At 46.0% G+C, this 22,265-nt stretch overlaps 1 protein-coding gene across 1 annotated transcript in view; it reads left to right on the top strand.

Moving 5' to 3' along the window:
• Positions 1-12,937: 12,937 nt before the first annotated feature.
• LOC133379200 (voltage-dependent L-type calcium channel subunit alpha-1F-like) overlaps positions 12,938-22,265 on the top strand; it is a 43,234-nt gene continuing 33,906 nt past the window's right edge. Inside the window, 4 exon segments of the mRNA XM_061613981.1 lie at positions 12,938-12,993; positions 13,083-13,109; positions 13,209-13,381; positions 14,552-14,777. Coding sequence (XP_061469965.1) covers positions 13,237-13,381; positions 14,552-14,777 — 371 coding nt within the window. The 5' untranslated portion in view covers positions 12,938-12,993; positions 13,083-13,109; positions 13,209-13,236.

Genomic DNA, 22,265 nt, shown 5'->3' with positions numbered 1-22,265 from the left:
CTATGATTTCAAAGGGTGGCTGTGTTTCGGTTCTCATCTTCTTTTGGAAATGCAAATTTGATAATTCAGCTTTACTCGAGAACTGAATCAAATTTCCCCCCCAACCCTACCTATAGTTAAAAGACACCCTGTTAATTTTCTTTTTATATCACATCCTCCTTCACCCTGAAACTGGAGCCAGGTTTTTGTCTTCCAGAAAGGGAAATGTAGTTTGATAAAGGATATTTTGCCTCTTGGTAAACATGTTTTTTTAATTTTTTCAAACATCTGCAAAACTTTTTTGATAAGAGGTGACAGTGTGTACACCATGGAAGAAAAGTCTCTTCTAAACTTCTTTATATTCTTTTAAAAACTATTTTTGTCTCTAGCCTTAAATGTCCTTTCGGGAACAAATAATGATTTCCTGTGTAGGGCTGAGCTAAAATGATGGTTAAAAGGTGTGGGACATTCCAGTGATGTTTTGCAGTGGGGTCAATTTTCTGTCTTAGAGATGGACTCACACCCACTCCCAATCTGTATTATGCTGCTCTCAGTGGCCATTGGTTGGTGGATGCCATTTTGTTTTCCCCATAATATTCTTGGAACAATGTGTCACGACGAAGGGCATTGTGGGAAAAACAAAATGGTAGCCGCAGCCAGTAGCCACTGGGAATAACACTGCCACCGTCACTGCAAAAGGGTGGTAGCAGTGAAAACAAGTAATTCACTCTGTTTCGTCTCCCTCTATAATTCAGCCAAAAGTTCAACTTTTTAAATGTTCAGCTTACCCTTATGATGCATGTGGGAAGTGAATGGGCCGTGACTCAGAAGGGGAGTCAGTATTGTGGTTTTCATGCCAGGCAGTGGGCCTGGATATTATAATAAATGCTGCAGACAGGGCTTTATGTTTTGGAAAATCTCACTTGCTCTTCTCTCCCCAGCCAGCCTCCCTGCCAGTGAAACCACCTTGGTGAATACTGAGAGTGTTGGGGATGAAGAGCACCATCGGAACAATTGCTGCGATGCGTGCTTGTGAGTTTGCATGGCCGAAGGGAGGAGGGTGGCAGGAACAGGATAGTGGAGTAATGCTAAATTTTCAGTTTGGGGTCCAGGCTGGTTCTGATAGAGAACAATGAGAAGCACAGGTACTTGGTTCCTGTCCTTCCCCCCCCCCACTGGTAGAGCATTTGCTTTGGAAGCAAAAGGCCACAGGATCAGTCCCTGGCATTGCTAGGATAGTACTGGGCGGAGAAAGGAAAGGCATCTCCATGAGTCCGTGGTTGGGGAGGTAGCTGCTGTCTGGCTAGATGGACTCTGTGATGTGATTTAGAATAGGACAACTTCATATATTTCTCAGACCTTGCTAGGGAGTGTCAGGAGGGATTTTGATGCTGCAGCAAGTGACACTAGGGACCACTTAGAACAAATGAAACTGCCTTGTATGGATTTGGATCATTGGCCCATCTAGCTCAGTTGTCTGCACTGACTGGCAACGGCTCTGCAGGGTTTCAGACAGGGAATCTTTCCCAGCCCTACCTGGAGATGTCAGAGATGGAACCTGGGGCCTTCTGCATGCAAAGCAAATGCTCTGGCACTGCTCCACTGCTCTGTCCCACAGTTAGTAGTTGGCCTTGTTATAGGTGTTGAAAATGGCATACAAGCAGGGCCAATTCTTGAGCCAATACCCAATTTTGCGTGTTTGTTATAGCTGCGCCACCAAGTAATATTGCCAGGTCAGCAGCATCGTAAAGCCTGAGGCTCACGAGGTGAGGCCTGGTGATGTCACATGATTGGCAACTCTTGAATAACAAAACACCTGTCCTGGGGCAAAGCCCAGAAGTCCGAAAGGTCTAGAAAGATGGGGGGAGGGGGGGAGGAAGAGAAACGATGAAACAAATGGGACACTTGGGTGGAAATTGAAAAACCTTTTATATTTTTGTAGATTTTTTAAATTATTTGTTACTCAACTATACTGCTGGAAAACCAATATTCAGTGCTTGTAAGATTACTGACAATGTTATTGCTACTCAGATTGTCTGGATCACTGTATAATTTTTGGCCAGTAGTGCAATCTATGAGACTCACAGACAGAGGTTTTTTCGGAGGAGAATGAAACCTGCAATAAACGGGTTAAACAGAGCAAGAGGGGTTGCCAGGTTCCTCAAGGCCAGCAGGTGGCTGGCAAGGGCAATGGCTCTGATAAGAGCTGGACTCGCAGAAGCTCTAGTGTGGGGGAAAGTTGTATGGAGAGAGGACTGCGTTTGAAACTTATTGTCCGTAAAAGACTCTTACAAAGAACTTTGCTTGGCCTGGATTATTTCTGGTTCTGCACAGCTCCAGAGCCGCTTCTCTGGACTGTACCAACACGCACGCGCCAACAATAATACCCTCCAACATTTCACAGATGAAGATGAGAGACATACCCCAATTCCAAGGACCACTGCCCCCTTCCCTCCCCCACGTTGCTGAAGGATGCTTTTTGCACTATTTAGCCTTATCTGTCTTTCTGCATGTATTCAAAGTATTTATAAACCACTTAATATTTTAAAAATCTCTAAGCAGTGTACCACATAAAATCAGTAAAACATATAAAAGCAGGAGTTCATGCAGATAAAAACAGGATCTGATTTTATGGATCTTATGTCTCAAGAAGATGTAGGAAGCAACTCTTGGTTACTGCATCCCTCCTTTGTTTCTTTGATGCACACACCCTCTTTCTTTCCCGCCCCTTCCCCCTTCCCTAACTTAGTCCTCTGCTGCTGCTCTCTTCCTCCAACAGTTTGGGCCCTGTCAGCTGGACTGAGAAGATAGTCCAGCATGATTTAAGTGGGTGGACTGGTGAGCAAGAAGGCAGGAGTGCAAGTGGGTGTGCTGGTGCTGAACTGCTCTGGCCCTTTCTCTTCATGGCCAATGAATGTGTGCTGCTGCTGCTGCACCATCACCACCACCACTCTGCCTCTTCCTCTCCTTCCAGGCTAATTGGAGGAGGCAGAGTGCCACAGCAACACCATAAACTCAGTGTTAAATAGAAGATGAGGAGAAGTGATGGGGTAGGCAGAATAGAGGTGAGTGCCTACAGCAGTGGTGGCAGCCAGGCAGGCAAGTGGATTAGTCCAAAGTCCTGAAAACATGGCTTGGGGCCAAATGTAGAGAGGCTGCAACCTTCCCACCCAGATAGCTTTGACTCTAGGTTAAAACCATTCTAGAAAGCCCACATGGCTTGAGCCGTACATATTTTGCCAGCCACTTTCTCCTCCCTGTCATATTGTGACACTAAGTGCTGAATCAATGTAATACTAAAGGTTGATACAATGTAATACTAAAGGTTGATACAATGTGATATTAAAGGTTGATACAATGTAATACTAAGGGCTAATACAATCAGAGATGGCGATGCAATCATAGGTGCTGATACAATCATAAGTGTTGCAACAAGGACACAGCCCTTGAACAAATATGCAGTGTTAATTACTTACCTTAAGCAATCTCCATGCCCGAAATGGAACAGATAAGCCCTCATCCGAAAGAAAAACAAATAAACATGTATCATACAAACCTTTAAAAGCATGACATGTAAAGAGAAACGTCAGAGTTAGCCCGTGCTTGCTGCTCTCCGTTTGCAAACATGCAATAAATCTGTTGGCATATTTTCTATCCTTGTCTCGTCTCCAAGTTTATTGACTTGAACTTGGGGAGCATGAACCTAGCCCCTTGTTGGGCGTAACAATTGGCGAGCCAGCCAGGAGCCGCTTAGCGACCCCTCGCTCCCCCTTGGGGGAATCCGCGGAGAGTCGGGAAGAGCGCTCCAGACCAGATTTGTCCGCCCCGAGGCCGCAAGGATTCGGAAGGAGGAGAGAGGGTATCGCAACTGTGGCTCCGTAAGAGAGACGACAAAGGGTGGGGAGGCCGATGTCCACCCGGTAAGTATAGTCCTTCCTGGCATGTGCGAAAGAACGAGTGCAACTGGAGTGGATGAGACGGGACTTGTCCCGAAGTGAGTGTGGAGCTGCAGTACCGCGTTTCCCTACTCCCGCGAGGGACTGGGCCGGGAACCCAGCGAAGCGTGTGGCTTTGACCCTTATCCGTGTCCAAAGAAGCGGGCCCTACCATCCGCATAGACAGGGAACCCTGTGCAGGGATGGGGAAGGGGGCTTCAAAGGAGAGAAGGAGAAGCAATGGGGAAAAGCTGGGAAAAAGCACGCTGGGAAAGACACCCCTCTCCAGTGCGCGCTCAGGGTCTTTCCGACCATCCAGGAACAAACCACTTACCCCCTCGAACAAGGGAAACTGATTTTTTATTGTCAAAAGCTGTGGCCTTCCCTGGAGGTGGGATGGCCCCCCCAGGGGACATTTGCATTAGCAAAAATTGAGGCAGTACTCAGAGTATTGCGGGATCAACACCAGTGGGACTCCATCCAATATGCTTTGATGTGGAGGGAGCTGGACAATAACCCCCCAGAATGTGCGCTGGCCATGGCCTTGTCACAATGCGGAATAACCCCCCGGAAACAAAATATGCCGGTCCTGCAGAGTGAGGACGAATTTGATTGTCCCCCGCTTTATAGAGGAAGGGCAGAAGGAGAAAAGGAAACTTCTCCCCCCTCCTCTTCTAGACCAGACCCAACTGCACCGTACCACCCCCCTAGGTGCATGTCGATCCCTAGCCGAAGGTGAGCCGAAGGTGAGCCGAGAGATCCCCCCAAACAGACCCTAGCAAAACAACATAGGTTCAAAATGTCACAGGAAATCAAGAATCCCGGGGGAGCAGAGAAGCAGGGCGAAGGGATGACATTAAGGGAAAGAAGACCCCAAAAGGCCCCGGAGTCCCAGATCCAGGCACCCATGAGGGAGGTGACAGGACCCACGGACCAAGGCCCCTCCTATGTATATGTGCCATTCACCACGTCCGATCTCTTTAATTGGCGCAATCAGACACCCACCCTAAGAGAGGACTCAGAAAAAATGGTTAACCTATGGCAGACAATATTCGCGAGCCACAATCCCACCTGGGGAGATATCCAGACCCTGATGAATATCCTCCTAAGTATGGAGGAACGGACACTGGTCCTATCCAAAGCACAGAAACAGGCAGCCCAGGAATTCGCGGATGCGGGGACAAGGGGAGTTCCGGTAGAAGAGGCCCTCCCAACAGAGGAACCAAAGTGGGACACAAGGGGGGGGCGCCACACTCCTTACGGGATTACAGGAGGCTCATTCTTCATGGCCTCCGAACGGCTATCCCCAAACCAGTAAACCTTGCCAGACTTTACGAAGTAAGACAGGGAAAACAGGAAGACCCAGCCACATTCCTAAACCGCCTCCAAGACACAATGAGGAGATTTAGTGAACTGGACCCGGGTAGGGAAGAGAACCAGAGGCTGCTGGCAACATTATTCATAGGCCAGAGTGCCGCAGATATTAGAAAGAAACTACAGAAAGTGGACGGCACCATGGCTATGGCAATGGGTCAGCTTGTAGAGATTGCATATAAAGTATATGTGAATAGAGATGAGAAAGAGAGAAAGGAAGAAGGGAAGTTGCTGAAAAGACAGTGTGCGATGATAGTGTCAGCTGTGGCCGCACCCCAGGGAGATCGCCCCCGCCCACCCTCCCGACCTCGTCCTGGAGGCCCACGGAGGCACTTAGAAAAAGACCAGTGCGCCCGATGCTTAAGAAAGGGCCACTGGGCAAAGGATTGCAGAGCTCCTAGGAAGGAGAGGGTGGAAAACGAAGGGAACATCAACTATGAGGGGGAGGAATATGAATGAAGGTGGTCGGGCAGAAAAGATGGCCCCCAATGCCCAGAACCCCTTATTCCCATCCAGATCGGGGAAAAAGATATGACGGCATTAGTAGACACTGGAGCCACCTTTTCCATGATCCCAGGGGCGGACCCCCACCACCTAAGCCCCGAAATTAAGTCTGTAATGGGCATCTCAGGACAAAAACAGAAACTCCACCTTTCCCGCATGATAAAAGTGCAGGCGGGGACCCAATTAGTCAAGCACCGGTTTTTAATCTCAGAATCCTGTCCACTCGCTATCCTGGGGAGGGACCTCCTAATGAAATTACAGGCTCAGATTAGTTTTAAGAATGGGACGTTGAAAATCCGGATACTGAAGGAACAGGAGGCCAATTACCAGATGGCGATAGTACAAGGGGAAAGCCCCACACCGAAGAAGGAGGGCCCCCAGCTTGATGACCTACCCATAAGCCAGGAGGTTTGGGCCAGAAAGGGAAACCCGGCAAGGGCAAGGTATGCAGAACCAGTACGCGTCCGTTTAAAGCCAAACATGAAGCCCACCCCCGTGAAACAGTTCCCACTGAAGCCCGAGGTCCGGAGGGGACTGGGAATCCTGTTAACCCAATTCAAGAAAGACGGCTGGGTTAGGCTCACGACCAGCCCACATAACACCCCCATTTTTGGGGTACCCAAGGAGGGGAGGCCGGGCCAGTATAGGTTGGTGCAGGACTTAAGAATTATCAATAATAAAGTACAGGAGGATCTGCCAGTGGTCCCTAATCCCCACACCATCCTCACGCGAGTCCCGGCGGGATCCCACTATTTCACAGTCTTGGACCTGAAAGATGCATTTTTCTCGATCCCCCTGCACCCGGACAGCCAGGAACTATTCGCATTCCAATGGGAAGACCCGGATACAGGGAGGAACTGTCAGCTCACGTGGCAAGTTCTCCCACAAGGGTTCCTGGGGTCCCCATCTGAATTCACTAAAGCCCTCCAAATGGACCTCCAGGGGTGGTATGAATGGAAGCCGCCCTCGGCGCTCCTAGTTTATGTGGACGATCTTCTCCTTTGCAGCCCTGATAGGCCCCAATGTGAGAGAGATTCAGTAAACCTACTGAATTACCTGGCAGAAAAGGGGTATCGGGTCTCAAGGGAAAAGGTCCAGTGGTGCCAGCCCCAAGTGACATATCTCGGATATTTAGTGTCCCAGGAGGGAAGGATTCTGTCAGCGGAGAGAAAGGAGGCCATCTGTGGGTTGCCCGCCCCCCATAACATAAGGACTCTGAGACAATTTATAGGCTTAGTTGGCTTCTGCAGAGCTTGGATCCCCGGCTATGCAGAAATCGCGAGACCCCTGTACCAAATTCTGGAGAAAGCCCAAATGGAGGAGGGGTGGAAATGGACGAAAGAATGCCAAGGCGCCTTCTCCCGATTAAAGGCATCGCTCCAGTGAGCCCCCGCGTTGGCCCTCCCCGATCCTAAGAAACCGTACCGCTTGTATGTGTCGGAAAACAGAGGGATAGCAGCGGGAGTATTGACACAGAAATTCGGCCTCAAACAAATCCCAGTAGGCTACTACTCCACAAAATTAGATCCAGTGGCACAAGGTTGGCCGGCCTGTCTGAAGACGGTGGCGGCAGCATCGGTGTTACTCAAAAAGGCTGACAAAATCATGATGGGGGGAGATGTGGAGATAACAGTACCTCACGACCTAGTAAAAATCCTGGGGTCCGAGGCATCCAAAATCCTTAACCCAAGTAGACTCACCCAATACGAACAGCAGCTCCTGGGAAGGCAGGGGGTAAAATTAAGGACTTGTAACACCCTGAATCCCGCCACCCTGTTACCAGAACCAGGGAACCTCGTGCATGATTGCGAAACTGCCCTACAGATACAGACTAAACCCCGACTAGATTTAATGGACAATCCCCTTCCCCAGGCCAGGGAAATATACATAGATGGAAGCAGCAGAGTGGTGGATGGGAAAAGATGCACAGGATACACGATAGTGGAAGATGGTCAGTGTATAAGGAAGGGCCGGCTCCCGGATCATTCCCGCAACAAGCGGAAATAACCGCCCTCATAATAACCCTGAAAATGACAACAGGAGAACGGATGAATATCTACACCGATTCCCGATATGCATTTAACACGGTACACCCTTTCGCCACCATATGGAAGGAAAGGGGATACACGGGGAGCAGCGGAAAGCCTATAGAGAACTTGGACTTGATTAAAGAATTACTGCAAGCAGTAGAGCTCCCCGCGGAGGTATCTATTATGCACATATTAGCTCATGGAAGGGAAAAATCTCCTGAACATAGAAAGGGAAATATGGCAGCAGACTCATGCGCCAAAGAAGCAGCCATAGGGAACGAAAGAGAGGAGCTCCCCCTCCAAGCGATTGTGACCCTGCCCTTAACAGCGTATGAGCCTCAGTATTCACCCGCTGAAATAAATCAGCTCCTAGGACAAAAGGGAACTCTGTTGGCATCAGGTTGGTTCCAGCTGCCTACGGGGCAGATCGCGGTGCCCCGGCCCCTCTTGCGGCATATCGTAATAAAGGCGCATGCACAGACGCACATGGGAGGAAGGGCGCTAGGGGATCTCCTCATCAGACAGGTGATTGCACCCGGACTCTATGTCGAAACCCAACGAGCGGCCTTTCAATGCCCAACCTGCGCGGCAGTAAATCAGAAGGGTAACACTCCGCCACAACCAATGGGAGGATGGCCCTGGGCATATTACCCCTTTCAGAGGCTACAAATAGACTTTGCTGAGCTTCTGAGAACCCAGACTTTTAAATATCTCTTGGTAATTGTGGATCAGCTGACCGGGTGGGTGGAAGCCTACTCCACCCGAAAGGCAATGGTGCATGTGGTAGCCAAAACACTGCTAAAGGAAATAATTCCCCGATTCTACCTGCCTGAGGTTATAGAATCAGATCAAGGCTCACATTTCATATCGAAAGTGGTGCAACAGCTACAGGAACCATTAGGATTCAAATGGCAGTTGCACACCCCATGGAGACCGCAATCTTCCGGGCAGGTCGAGAGGTGTAACAAATCGATCAAAGCCTTGCTAACTAAACTTTGCATAGAGACAAAACTGAACTGGGTGCAAGCATTACCTCTGGCACTGACCACACTCCAGAATACCCCTCGGGGAAAGACTAAATTGACCCCTTTCGAGGTTTTATATGGGAGGCCTCCCGTTGTGACAACGCCACAGACAGGACCCCTTGAGCCTACCCAGGTGGTAGGAGATGTCATTGTAAAAGAATATGTTGTTGCCTTGCAGTCTGTTCTCTCCTCTATCAACAGGCACGTACGGGAATACCAAAGGTTGCCTCTAGATGCAGCGATCCATCAGTTCAAACCAGGGGACTGGATCCAGATAAAAACCTGGAAGAAGGAGGCGTTACAGCCCACCTCGGGGCTGCCAGTCCAGATTGCGATCATTACTGAAGCCGCGGTCAAGGTCTTTGGCCAAGCCAAGTGGACCCACGTCAGCAGGGTAAAGAGAGCGGCAGCCCCTATTCACATGGAGCCAGGGACGGAAATAGCCAAGGATTCCCCAACAGCCGGGGCAGGTAGGACAGAAGAGCCTGAAGACAAGTGGCTGTCACAGACAGTCCCCAGTCTCGGCCTGAAGCTAAAATTGTCCCGCGTGAAATAGCCCATAAAAATAGCAGGCACAGGACAATATGCTCCCCTCACGAACAAAAACGTGCCTATGGTTTCCCCTCCTACTCCTCTCCGGCCCCTGGGGCCAAGGCGCATGGTCTAATGATCAGACACCATGGGGAGAAAATCAGGTGCTCGACGTATTTAGGAACATTTCCAAAGAATTTAATCCGACTAAATGTTGGATCTGCATACTGACAGGCAGGGCCCATGTTCCTTTAAGACTACTCCCCTTGACTTCTCTGGAGATGGCTGTGGATTACCCCGTGAACCATACTTGGGTCAGAAACGTGTCGCTCATGGTCACACCAGAAAGGGGCAATTGGTGTTGGAAAAGGACATCAGAAGAAAGCACCACGATCCTGGTAGGACATAGTCAGTGTAATTATACCCTTTCATGGGAACCCGACCCAGGGACTACCTCAATGATTAACTGTACTGATAGATGGAATAGCACCCACCTCCGGTATTTCAGTAAAAACGCAACAGGGTGGTGTGAACATAAGGGAAAAATGTGTACACAAGATAAATTAGGCATGGGTCATTGCAATTCTTACTTTTATTCGGCTTGGGAAGCGTGTATTTGTAGAACACACAATGTATCAACCAGGACCCTACGGGATAACTCCACCTCCCTTAAATGGAGGCGGGAAGATGGGAGTAGCTGGTATGCCAAAGAATCATGGGTCCTCCAAAACAGCTGGAATAGCCAAAGTGACGGATGCCTGAACAAAACATCTAACTCCTCCTTTATCCAATGCAGCTATAATGCTTCCGATTCAAAATTCTTTAGTGCCCCCTTTCTCGGCAGGTGGTACCACATCCAAACAGGAGCCCGATCAGAACCCAACGGCTCCAAACCCACGGAGGGACAAAATGGAAAAACCCTCCCATGGAGAGGTAAGAGAGCCCTCCAGCACCATTACTTCATATGTGGAAGTCAGGCGTATACCACACTACCACCGGGATGGGTAGGCAGCTGTTACTTGGGGTACGTAATACCGGCCTTTCAGAAATTTGACACAGGGGCCCCAATTCTCACCCCCCGGTACCGGAAATCCCGCGGCGCCCTACACGCAGGGAGCCAAAAATGGGGGCAGAAATATTGGACCCCTCAGGATTTAATTGACTATTATGAGCCCCTCACCTGGAGTGCTATAGGAATTAGAGGCGCACACTCCATGACCAATAGCATAATTCGCCTACAGGCAGTGGTGGAAATAGCTACAAATGCCACCAGCCAGGTGATCCTAGCCCTGTCCGAGGAAGTCAAACAGTTGAGGAGGGAGGAGATGAATAACAGAAGGGGGTTGGATATCGTCTTCCTACACATAGGAGGGCTCTGCGCGGCCCTAAATGCGACCCCCGGGACTTGCTGTATGCAGATAGATGATAGCAGTAATGTCATTCATCAATTAGTGGAAGAGGCAGAGAAAGTGGCACATGTACAGGTACAGGAATGGAAAGGTTTGAATTGGGACTGGCTCACTGATTGGCTACCCAATTGGACATGGTTAAGACACTTATTCATCGTAGGTTGTATCTTTTTGTTCATTCTAACCACCACGCCATGCATTATCCCGTGTGTAATGAAGATATTCTCCCGAATATTGATAAAACAACAAATCAGGTATGAAAGGATCCTGTACCAACGTATTATACAAAATGCCGAACCATATGAAAGAGTGTAGAAGACCTCAGAAAGGACCAAAAGTCTTTCTGAGGCTTCTGAGAGGGGATTGTGACGCTAAGTGCTGAATCAATGTAATATTAAAGGTTGATACAATGTAATACTAAAGGTTGATACAATGTGATATTAAAGGTTGACACAATGTAATACTAAGAGCTAATACAATCAGAGATGGCGATGCAATCATAGGTGCTGATACAATCATAAGTGTTGCAACAAGGACACAGCCCTTGAACAAATATGCAGTGTTAATTACTTACCTTAAGCAATCTCCATGCCCGAAATGGAACAGATAAGCCCTCATCCGAAAGAAAAACAAATAAACATGTATCATACAAACCTTTAAAAGCATGACATGTAAAGAGAAATGTCAGAGTTAGCCTGTGCTTGCTCCTCTCCGTTTGCAAACGTGCAATAAATCTATTGGCATATTTTCTATCCTCGTCTCGTCTCCAAGTTTATTGACTCGAACTTGGGGAGCACGAACCTAGCCCCTCGTTGGGCGTAACAATATGGTGTTGTCTTCATTCAGGCAAGGGTGCTTTGTAATTGTGCCTCGAGCAGCACTGCAGGGCAGTTCTGTTGTGCCAAAGATGTAGCAGAGTTAGGACCAGGCTAAGACAAACACACCACAATTCCTGTTACTCCTGTGAATTAATATGGTAGAATTCTTTGGGGCTCTTCAGCAGCCTGTATTCATTATAATGCACAGGAGGAAGTCTGAGTGGCTTGTGCCCCATGCATCAGATTTGGCTGCAGCCTACTCTGTCTCCTTTAATGACACCCAAAACATGGTAGGGGCACTTCCGGCAGCAGAACATGAGAAAAAGATTGTCAGGGTAGGGCAGAACATAAACTGACAAACAGGAGATGCAAAGTCAACCGCCTCCCTCTTCTTGAGGAGAAATGGCAGGACAAGACCCTGGGGGCAGTGGAAATGTGGGACCAGTCCAGCCAGCCCCCTCCATGCCATAGGATAATTTCCTGATCTGTCATCAATTTTGGATTGTCAGGGATGTTCTGATCTCCATGGACTATGACTAAAGTCAATGGTTAAGGGAAGGCCTAGCTTCTAGATTTTGACCTAATCCATAAAACTCTGCAATGGTAGTAAAGTTGAGCAAACTTTAGAGGGTGATTCTTCTAGCAACAGGCCTGTTTGGAGATATCCGATAGTAAAAACCAGAGCTTGGAAAAGTTACTTTTTAAAACTACAATTCCCATCAGCCCCAGCCAGCATGGCCACTGGATTGGGCTGATGGGAGTTGTAGTTCAAAAAAGTAACTTTTCCAAGCTCTGGTAAAAACTATAAACCATCAGCCTGTCCCTGAGCCCTTAGTGAAAAAAGAGATCAGGTTCTTCCAAGAATGCAACTTATCTCCAAAACTCACACCAAATCCTGATGCCTCTGATTCTATCCTGCCTCAATAGGGCACTTCCACCTCTGGTATTCCTATTAAAGACTAGACCCTTTCCCTTTTCATATTAGTAAACAGTTATGCCACTTCAAGCAACCCGCTGAATGGAAGGCGACTGCCTTGAAGCACACCTCTAAGGGATTGGAATGGATGGACTCCCTTCTGTCCTTTTCCAACTTATCCTTCAGGGTTGTCAGCTTCCCTCCTCCTCCTGCTCCCATGCCTTTAACACCAGCCAGACCTCTAGAAATACAGCAAGTAATTTTTTCCCCCTGGTTTTGAGATGCAGTGGTAGGAGACATCTTTCACCTGCTTCATTTTTGCCTGATCAGCTGCATTTAAAGTTATAACATAAAGGACAGTAAAAGGGGAAAAAGGCAACCCTATTTTGGGTTTGCGATATCTGTAAAATATGAAACCTTGACAATGTCTGTGGTCTTTCTTGATGAACAGCTGACTTTGCCTCCTAGACAAGTTTGTAACTTTTCATGGGGTGAGGGGCTTTCAACTGCATCTGAGGGCTTAGTTTGATTTTCTTGTTAAATTTATCCTATTTTTCACAGAGGCAAGCTCTCAAAGACCAACTTCTGGTGAGTATGATGAAAGCTGTCTTCCCATCTGCCCTGCGCTGTCTTGCTTTCTGGCACTCATCAGTGGCTTCTGCCCCCCCATTTTTTTTTCTGCTGCAGCCGCAGAGCACAACGCAGAGCACGACGCATGACCCATATCTTTCGGAAGAAATGTCGCCTGGCTGTCAAATCTGTCTCTTTCTACTGGATGGTCCTGCTCCTTGTCTTTCTCAACACCCTCACAATTGCCTCTGAGCATTACAACCAGCCTGACTGGCTCACACAAATCCAAGGTGGAGTTGCAAGATGCAGCGAGTGTAGACAAGCTCTGACAAGGGAGCAGTGTCCAGGTGTTAGAACAGCGCTGGGAAGCTATCCAAGAGGGTTGATCAGAGGTTGTGGTCAGGAGGACTGGACCAAGAAGCTATCTAGCTATCCCACATCTCCTAAACAAAATCCATACACTTGTAAAGATTTTTTAAAATCTTTACTGAATAAAAAAGAAAATCAAAAGACAGTGGTGTAGAGATTTTTGACTGCCATCTACTGTTCTTGTTCTGTAGTAGGAGTGATTGAACTGTGGCCCTTGATATGTTTTTGGAGTCTGACTCCCATCAACCCTGACCATTGGTCATGCTGGCTGGGTGTTGAGGTCCAACAACATCTCAAGGGCCACAGGTTCTCCATCCCTATTGTAAAGCAATTTTATATTGCTCTTTCCTGTTCTATCAAATCTTTACCAAGGTATGGTAAAAGGTTTGTCCACAGTTTTACTTGTAAGGAAAAGAAAAATGGATCCAAGCTATAAGAAACAGAGATATTCAGTGCTCTTACTTTACTTTCCTCTTTTTGATTTTGTATGTAACAGGTATTTAATATGTAAATGCACACACTCTGTGAGAATCCTGGCTGGCACCATCTTTGACATGGAGCCTGATCCCTCAAGTATTTGTATGGCATTTCCCATCTCTGAACTGATGTCTGGGGAATAAATAGAATCCCCTGAGGATACAGCAATATGCATGGATTGTTTGGGAATGCTTGGAATGCATTATACAAATGCTTGGTCAGTCTGGTTTGCAGGTTATCACTTGGCCCTCCCTAAATTAGATTTTGTAGGCTTACCCAGAAATAATTTGGGAGGCAACTGATCTCATCCCCATCCACTCCAAAGTGACTGTCTGTGTGCTACCGTCTAGAGAAGGACCAGTGAAGACATGCAGGGGAGGATCAAAATGAGGAGTGGGGAATCTCCACCCTTCTCCTCTCTGCCCTGCCCCTTCCATCCATGCCAAATTATGTTGAGTCTTCATTATTCCCATTTTGCAGATGCGGAACTGCGAAAAAGTGTCAGAACCCAATATACTGTGTGGCACCAAATTAATGTTCAGAACCAAGAGCAGTGACTTCCCCAAGGCTGCCCCGTAGACTTGTTTTTCCCTCTATACCTTTTTCTACCACAGCTTATGCCAACAAAGTACTGCTATCACTATTCACCCTGGAGATGCTGTTGAAGATGTACAGCCTGGGTCTGCAGGCCTATTTCATCAGCTTCTTCAACCGGTTTGACTGTTTTGTGGTATGTGGCGGGATCCTGGAGACCATTTTGGTAGAGTTTGAGATCATGCAACCTCTTGGGATCTCTGTTCTTCGCTGTGTCTGCCTCTTACGAATCTTCAAGGTCACTAGGTCAGCACACTCCCTCAGGGTTAGCATAATCCAAAGTGGTTACCTGCTAGAAGACTCATCTTGCTTTGCTTATGGCTTGAAGATTTCTTATTGAAGAACCGTGGGGTGTGTGAGAGAGAGAATTAGTATGCACTTATTTATTACACTTACACTCATCTCTTCCCCCAGAAGCTCATATCAACTGGTTCCCGTACATCACAGATGGGGAGCTGTGGCTCTCCAGATGTTGCTATACTTTATCCATGATCTTTGGCCGTTTTGCCTGGGGCTGATGGGAGTTGGAGTCTGTGATGTTCCTGCTTATATTGTAAATATGGTAAGTGCTGGTTATATAGAAGATATATGGTAAGTGGAGTGAAAGAGGAGGGGGAGTACATGAGCAGTAGAATGCTGAAGGATTGGCTGAGCGTTTGAATGGCTGGGAGTATAAATGGAAGAATGACAATTGAATCTGGGTGGAGGTTTGGTGGTGAATTGAGGTGGTGGCTGTGAGGTGGTGTTTGGAGGTTGTTGTTGTTGAGAGTGAGACGGAGTTCTGAGGCAATTAGTAAGAAGTCAAGTACATAACAGAATATAGATGAAACCATACGCTTGTGAAACATTCCTTAAGTAATCTTGTTATTTCTGATTCTTAATAAATATTTCTTGGTTAAATAAAAACCTGATTCCTTCAGCTGGGATACACATACCGGGGGGAATAGCAAAGTAACCAAGGCTGAACAGTTTGTATCGAATGGTGGCAGCGGCGGATCGGAGGAAAGTGTATCCAGTCCCACAGAGAAACCCAGGGCTGTATGCTTCAGAGTCAAGGGGCTGCAGGGGGGTTTACAAATTACCTATACCCATAGACACAAGGTATTGAGATAGCCTGGCAGAGACTAGGCACAGTCTATTGGCTAAAAGGGTTACAGAGTGTCGGGTGGTGCTGCCTAGCAGTGGGATCTTTTGAGATCGGTGCTAGTGCTGTAACGGGTAAGAATAAACCTGACGTTCCTGTCTGCTGGTAGCCACAAAGTGAGAGCTTCACAGGTGGTGCTGGGGAAGGACGTCACAGAGTCCAACAATATTTGGAGGGCCAGAGATTTCTCTACTCCCTGCTATATAGGATTGCTGGTTTATTGAGATTCGGGAATGGGGGAATGACTGTTGGAGGTGGATCCCTATAGACATGTGATGCTGGTGGTGGTTGTTAAAGAGAGTTCAAGCCTCTTCTTCCACCAGGTCTACCTGATTACTAATGGAGGATTATTACCCTCTTTCAGAATTGATTTATTATGCCTGTATTGGGTTTTCACTTCTCACAGTGCATTTTCCTATGCATGCTTATTTGGAAGTATTCAATGGGGCCTATTACCTAAATGTGCATACAATTGCAGTTTGTCAGTGCAATCATTTTCACATCCACTCAGAAATAAGCCTCATAGAGCTCAATGGGACTTCTGGATAAGTGGGTATAAGACTGCACTTAGTTACTCTTCTTCACAGGAGGAACAAGAAATAAAGACTGAAAGAACATTAAAGGAAAGGATATATTTTTTAAAAACATTATAAGCAGGAGAGAAGGCCTGAGGTGTTCTGAAAAATAACCTGCCCCTTTGCTTCTGGAACTTCAGCCTAAGATGTAACTCCTTCCCAGGAAAGCACTGAGAAAGAAATAGAACTCCCTAAATGCCAAGGCAGGCTTCAAAGCCAGAATCATTTAACTTCAGTGGTAGAACAGCTGTGACAGTTTCTCACTGCTATGAGAATTTCAAGCCCATGAATGACCTTGAAAGAAGGGAGCAGAGCTTATTTCATCCTGACCCTTCACAGCCTTCAGCACAGCCACCAAGATCTTTAGCTGTGATTCTCCTCCTTCCTCCGCCCTCCAACCAGCTATACAAAGAGCCAGCTCCTAACCATTAAATCAGGAGATGACTTGAGCTCCACTGGGTCTCCCACCTTCTCTTGTGGGACAGACGTTGGCTCCCAGTTTGGCAACCGATTATCTGCTGCCACACTAGTGCGTCGTATGCTTTCAAAGCATTCTGTTTGTAATACAGGGATGGGGAACCTGGGACCTTCAGGTGTTGCTGCACTACAACTCCCATCCCTCCTGACCATTAGCCATGCTAGCTGGAGCTGATGGGAGTTGGAGTCTGTGACGTCCTCCCCTGGTTCTCCCTGTCAGGTTCCCACCTGCTTGTGGCTACTGCCTTTCACTAGGCACCACCAGGGATACCACCAGTCCGGACCATCCTTTATATGGTTACTCACTCCGCTCTAGCACAGATCTCACTAGATCCCCCTGCTAGGCAGCACCACCAGTCATGTCCTATAACCAATACTCCCAGAGACTTTGCCTGAGTCTCTCTCTAGCTGGTTACTTTATAGATAACGCATACAACTCTGGGTTGCTCTGGACACTTGAATTGTTATTATTCCTCCCTTCACCGCTGCCACCATTAGATACTGTTTCTGTTCAGCCTTGGTAATTACCTTGCCCTCCCTTCTGGTATGTATATCCCTCAGCCAAGGATCAGGCCTTTGGTAAACCAAATAAGTATTTATTAAATATCAGAAATAACAAGATTAGTTTTAGAATGTTTCACAAGTGTATGGTTTCATCTATTCCTGTTTTGTACTTGACTTATTATTAATCAGAACTCCAACTCCCTCTTTCTCCACGCTCCTGACCTCCACCCTCAAACACCTCTTTCTCCACACTCCCAACATCCACCCAGATTCAACTGTCATTCTTCCATTTATACTCCCAGCCATTCAAACGCTCAGCCAATCACCCAGCATTCTACTGCTCATGTACTCCCCCCTCCTCTTTCACTCCACTTACCATATGTCTTCTATATAAACAGCACTTACCATATTTACACTATAAGCAGGAACATCACACTTCCCCCCCCCTTAAAATAACAGCAAAGTATTATTCCTGCTCTAGGATTCATACGACGCGTTAACAATAAAAAAACAAGTCTCTTTGGGGAAAATGTCTTTTTTGCACCCACGTCTGGGTCATGTCACTGCAGTCCCGGCCACCTGCCTTGAAAGTCCATCGGCCAATACATGGTCCTTGCCTTTTATGAACTTGAAGTCCACCTGGTAATCTTGTAGAGCCCAGGACCACCTCTGCAGCATAGTGTTATGATTTTTCATAGTCTGTAACCATAACAATGCTCGATGATCCGTCGTCACTGTAAATCTTCATCCCCACACGTATGGGCACAACTTGCTCAGTCCCCACACGACCGCTAGGCACTCCTTTTGGACCGATGAATAATTCTCTCCCTCAATGTCAGCTTGCGACTAAGATACGCCACTGGATGTCTGGTGCCTCCTCTCTCTTGTAGCAAGACGACTCCCAGCACTAGGTCCGACGCATCCGTAGCCACGATGAATGGTTGCTCGTAATCTGGTGCTATTAATACAGGCCCTTGGCACAAGGCTTGCTTCAGAAGGTCAAAAGCCTTTTGACATTCATCCGTCCACACCACACACTCAGCACACTTTTTCCTTGTTAGCTCATGCAAGGGGGTTGCGATTTCCCCAAAATCTTTTACAAATTTACAGTAAAAACCAGCCACACCTAAAAATGCCCTAACTTGTTTCTTAGTTAAGGGGATGGGCCACGATTGTATTGCCTCAACTTTGCTCCATAAGGGGGTTATTTTCCCACTCCCCACCTTATGTCCTAAATAGATCACTTCATTCAACCCAAACTGGCATTTCTTGGCTTTTATTGTTAGACCTGCTTTCTTAAATGCCTCTAATACTGCTGTCAGGTGTTGGACATGCTCAGGCACCGACTTGCTGAAAATGGCCACATCATCTATATAGGCCACTGCAAAATCTGACATGCCTCGCAACACAGTATTAATTAGTCTCTGAAAAGAACTTGGTGAGTTCCTTAGTCCCATGGGTAAAGTCACAAACTCATATAACCCATCTGGTGTACTGAAGGCAGTTTTGGCTCTGGATTGCTCGTCTAATTCCATCTGCCAAAATCCTTTACACAGATCTATGGTAGAGATAATGGTTGCTGCTCCCAATAGCTCTAACATTGTGTCCACCCTAGGCATAGGATACGCATCTGGGACAGTAATTTTATTGATTAAACGATAATCAATACAAAACCTTGTGGTTCCATCTTTTTTCGGAACCAGTACAATACTTGAGGCCCAGGGACTGATGGATTCCCTGATCACTCCTAGTTCCTTTTTTTTTATCATTAATTTTATTCAAATTTTCAAACACAAAACAAAACAAAAGAAAAAAGAAACAAATTAAACAATAAAATAAAATGTTGACTTCCGATTTGTCGCAGATCAGTTATAGGTCTATGATATATAACAATCCTGTCTCTTAATATATTACAAAATCACTTTCCTCCAGTAGTTATCTTAATTAATCATCAAATCTCATTAACATCACTTTATTCTTTCCGCAAAAAGTCAAAGAGAGGTTTCCACTCCTTGAGAAATATATCCATCGATTTTTCTCCAAATAAACATGTCAATTAATCCATCTCATCAAGTCTGCTAGGTCCAGTAATTTCAATAGCCATTTTTCCATTATCAGTGTTAATTCCATCTTCCAACTTCCATCCTTGCACCCATAATAATCTTGCTGTCATAGTCATAGTCATATAGTAAGAGTCTGATGGGAATTTCCTTCATCACAAATATTTCCTTGCCATCAATTCTGAATGTGTTGCTGAAATATTGTTGTAAAGTCATATCTCTGTTCCTCTTTTTTACGAAATGCACTAGCACATCTCTTGAGAGTTTTTCCATTGTCACATATCTGGAATTAATTCTATAAATTTTCTCTATTTCAAGTTCCATCAAATCATTCCAGTCCAGAAATTCCATCGAAACATTGATAGCTTTATCTCTGATATCTTCATCAATTTCTCCAGGGACAACGCCGAATTCCAAACAGTAATCTTTATCTCCAGGATCCACAAACTCCAAATCTTTTTCCAGTTCCACACTTGATATATCTGTTCCAATCTCCAGGACTTGCATCCTCCCTTTAATTTTTATTTCATCTTCTATTGCTTGTCCAGTTATATCTTTGATCTCATCTACCTCCTCTCTCATAAAATCCCCTATTTCTTTCAGCTCCTGCTTCATTTTGCCAAATTCAATTTTCATCTCTTGTCTACCCTGTCTCAGCTCCCGTTTCGCCATCTCAATCTCATCCATTATTTTCTGAAACATATTTAGAGAGAGGACCCCTTCCTGTACATCCAGGGTCTCAGCCACTTTCTTGATTGTCATTCTTAAGACCGAGAAAAAAAAAACCCTTCAATTTCCAATATAGCCACTATTCCCAAGCAAAGAGCAATTTATTTCTTTTTCCAGCAACAAAGGAGTTAATATTCCAAGCCTGATGACATCATAATCTAGGCAGCACAAACTGCCTTATCTCTTATGTGTCCAAGAATGCAAAACAAATTTAGTTCACAGCATCAAAATAGTTAGTGGCATAAAGAACAAGCAGATTCGTCAAAATGAAGTAGACCAGAAAAAATAGTCCCAAACATATAATACTCAAAAGTTCATATAAATCAGATTTTCTCCTCGGATTAGATGCCCCTCATCCATTTGTATCTTTATAATGCTCAATTCCAGGCCAGCTTTTTGCAATAAAAACAAAGATAAGCTATTTCGATTTTCTTCCTCCTTAATTCCGTGTATAAAAGAGAAAAGTATAACTCACCCAGAGATTCTTTATTGCTGCTTCTTTAACAAATCTCTTTTGCTGTAACAATTTAGGCCAAATTATAAAAGTAGACAGAAGAATGCTTACCTGTTGAAATCTGTTTTTCTTTGAAGAAAAGAAAAACGTCTCGCTTAATCAGTTGGAGCTTGCTTGAAATTCCTGTCTCCGTCCGACGCTGCTGGCTGCACCTTCGTTCATAGGCAATCCTAATGAATTCCAGTCCCCCAACAAACACAACGAAGCTTCTATGGATGATCTCTTCGTTTCTCCCTTACCTGGGAGAAAGTTTTTACCAGTCAAAAAGCTCTTCTGACTGGTTTTAAAACTGAAAAAGCTTCCTCTGAGACGGAAGCTCGTCTCAGAGGCAGTCACAGGCGGAGCAATCCTCCTGGGAACAATCACTCCTAGTTCCAACATGTCTTCAACCTCTTTTCTAATTTCATTCAAAACTTTCCCATTCACACGGTACGGAACAGATCTGATTGGGGCATGATTTCCAGTATCAATTGAATGTCTGGCTATACTGGTTCGGCCAGGTTTATTGCTGAAGAGATCCCCATAATTTTTTTAAACTCTTAGAATCTCTTTCTTGACTTCTTTCTTCACCTCCTCCGACCATTCCAATTGATCTACTCCTCCTTTTGCTTTGCTTTCCTGTACCAAATCTGGAAGTTCAGGCCCACTTCCCTCAGGGAATAAGGTAACTTGCAACACCTTTGCATCCCTGGTGTGATAAGGTTTCAACATATTTACATGAACCACTTTATGCTTTTTTAATTGGTCTGTGGTTATCACATACGTCACTGTGTCAAGCTTTTCCCTTATGGTATATGGTCCCTCCCAGTTGGCCTGTAATTTATCGTGTTTCCTGGGTATGAATGCCATAACCATATCTCCCACATCATACACACGTTCTCTGGCTGTTCTATCATACCAGTAACTTTGCTTCTGCTGAGCTTGACTTAAATTCTTTTGCACAACTTCCATCATTTGTTTCACTGGTTCACATTCATTCTCTCTCTCAGCAGGCATCCACAGTCTATATAAAATCCCATTCTCACACACAATTTGATTCCTCAGATTGTCAGTAAAGGGAATCTTTTGTGTAAGGGCTTGGTCCTTCATTTGCTTCAAACTTGCATCCTTATCCAGCTCTTCCCTGAACTGCTCTGCCTCTTCACTAGAGACCATTTGATACAGTTTGTCTCTTTTAGCAGGCCCGCCAGGGGTTGCTATGGCGACCTTAGGCTCGATAACAGGTTCCACCCTGTTTTCTTCGGCCTCTGTTAACATGGTTTCTGTTGCTTTGCCAAGTTGTTGTCTGGTCACCACATATATTTTTCCTTGTGCCCCCGTAACATCTCTTCCCAGTATCACTGGTTCTTGTTGTTGGGCATTAATACCTACTTTACATATTTCCTCCTTTCCTCTCCACTTTAATTTTATCAGGACCATGGGTATGCTTTCTGGTTCACCCCTCACTCCTTGCATTGTCACCGTTTCCTGAGGTAATATTTCCTCAGATTTTATCAAATCTGGCCTCAGTAACGTCTGAGCGGCACCAGTATCAAGCAATGCCCAATAATTTGCCCCTTGCACACTCACCTCTTCCCTCAGACTCGAATCAAAGTCTTTTACATTTGTCCAGTTTATCTGGCAGAACTGAACCTTCTTCGTTTCTAACTCCCTTGGTTCTGTTTTCACTGCCCTTCCCTGAGCAGGATTACCAATGGGGTTGGCAACCTCACATAGAAACCGTAGGTGCCC

The sequence above is a fragment of the Rhineura floridana genome, chromosome 3 (genome assembly GCF_030035675.1).
Source record: "Rhineura floridana isolate rRhiFlo1 chromosome 3, rRhiFlo1.hap2, whole genome shotgun sequence".
NCBI classification, from domain to species: Eukaryota; Metazoa; Chordata; class Lepidosauria; order Squamata; family Rhineuridae; genus Rhineura; species Rhineura floridana.
The sequence above is the reverse complement of the archived record's forward strand: the minus strand, read 5'-3'. Positions and strand labels throughout refer to the sequence as shown.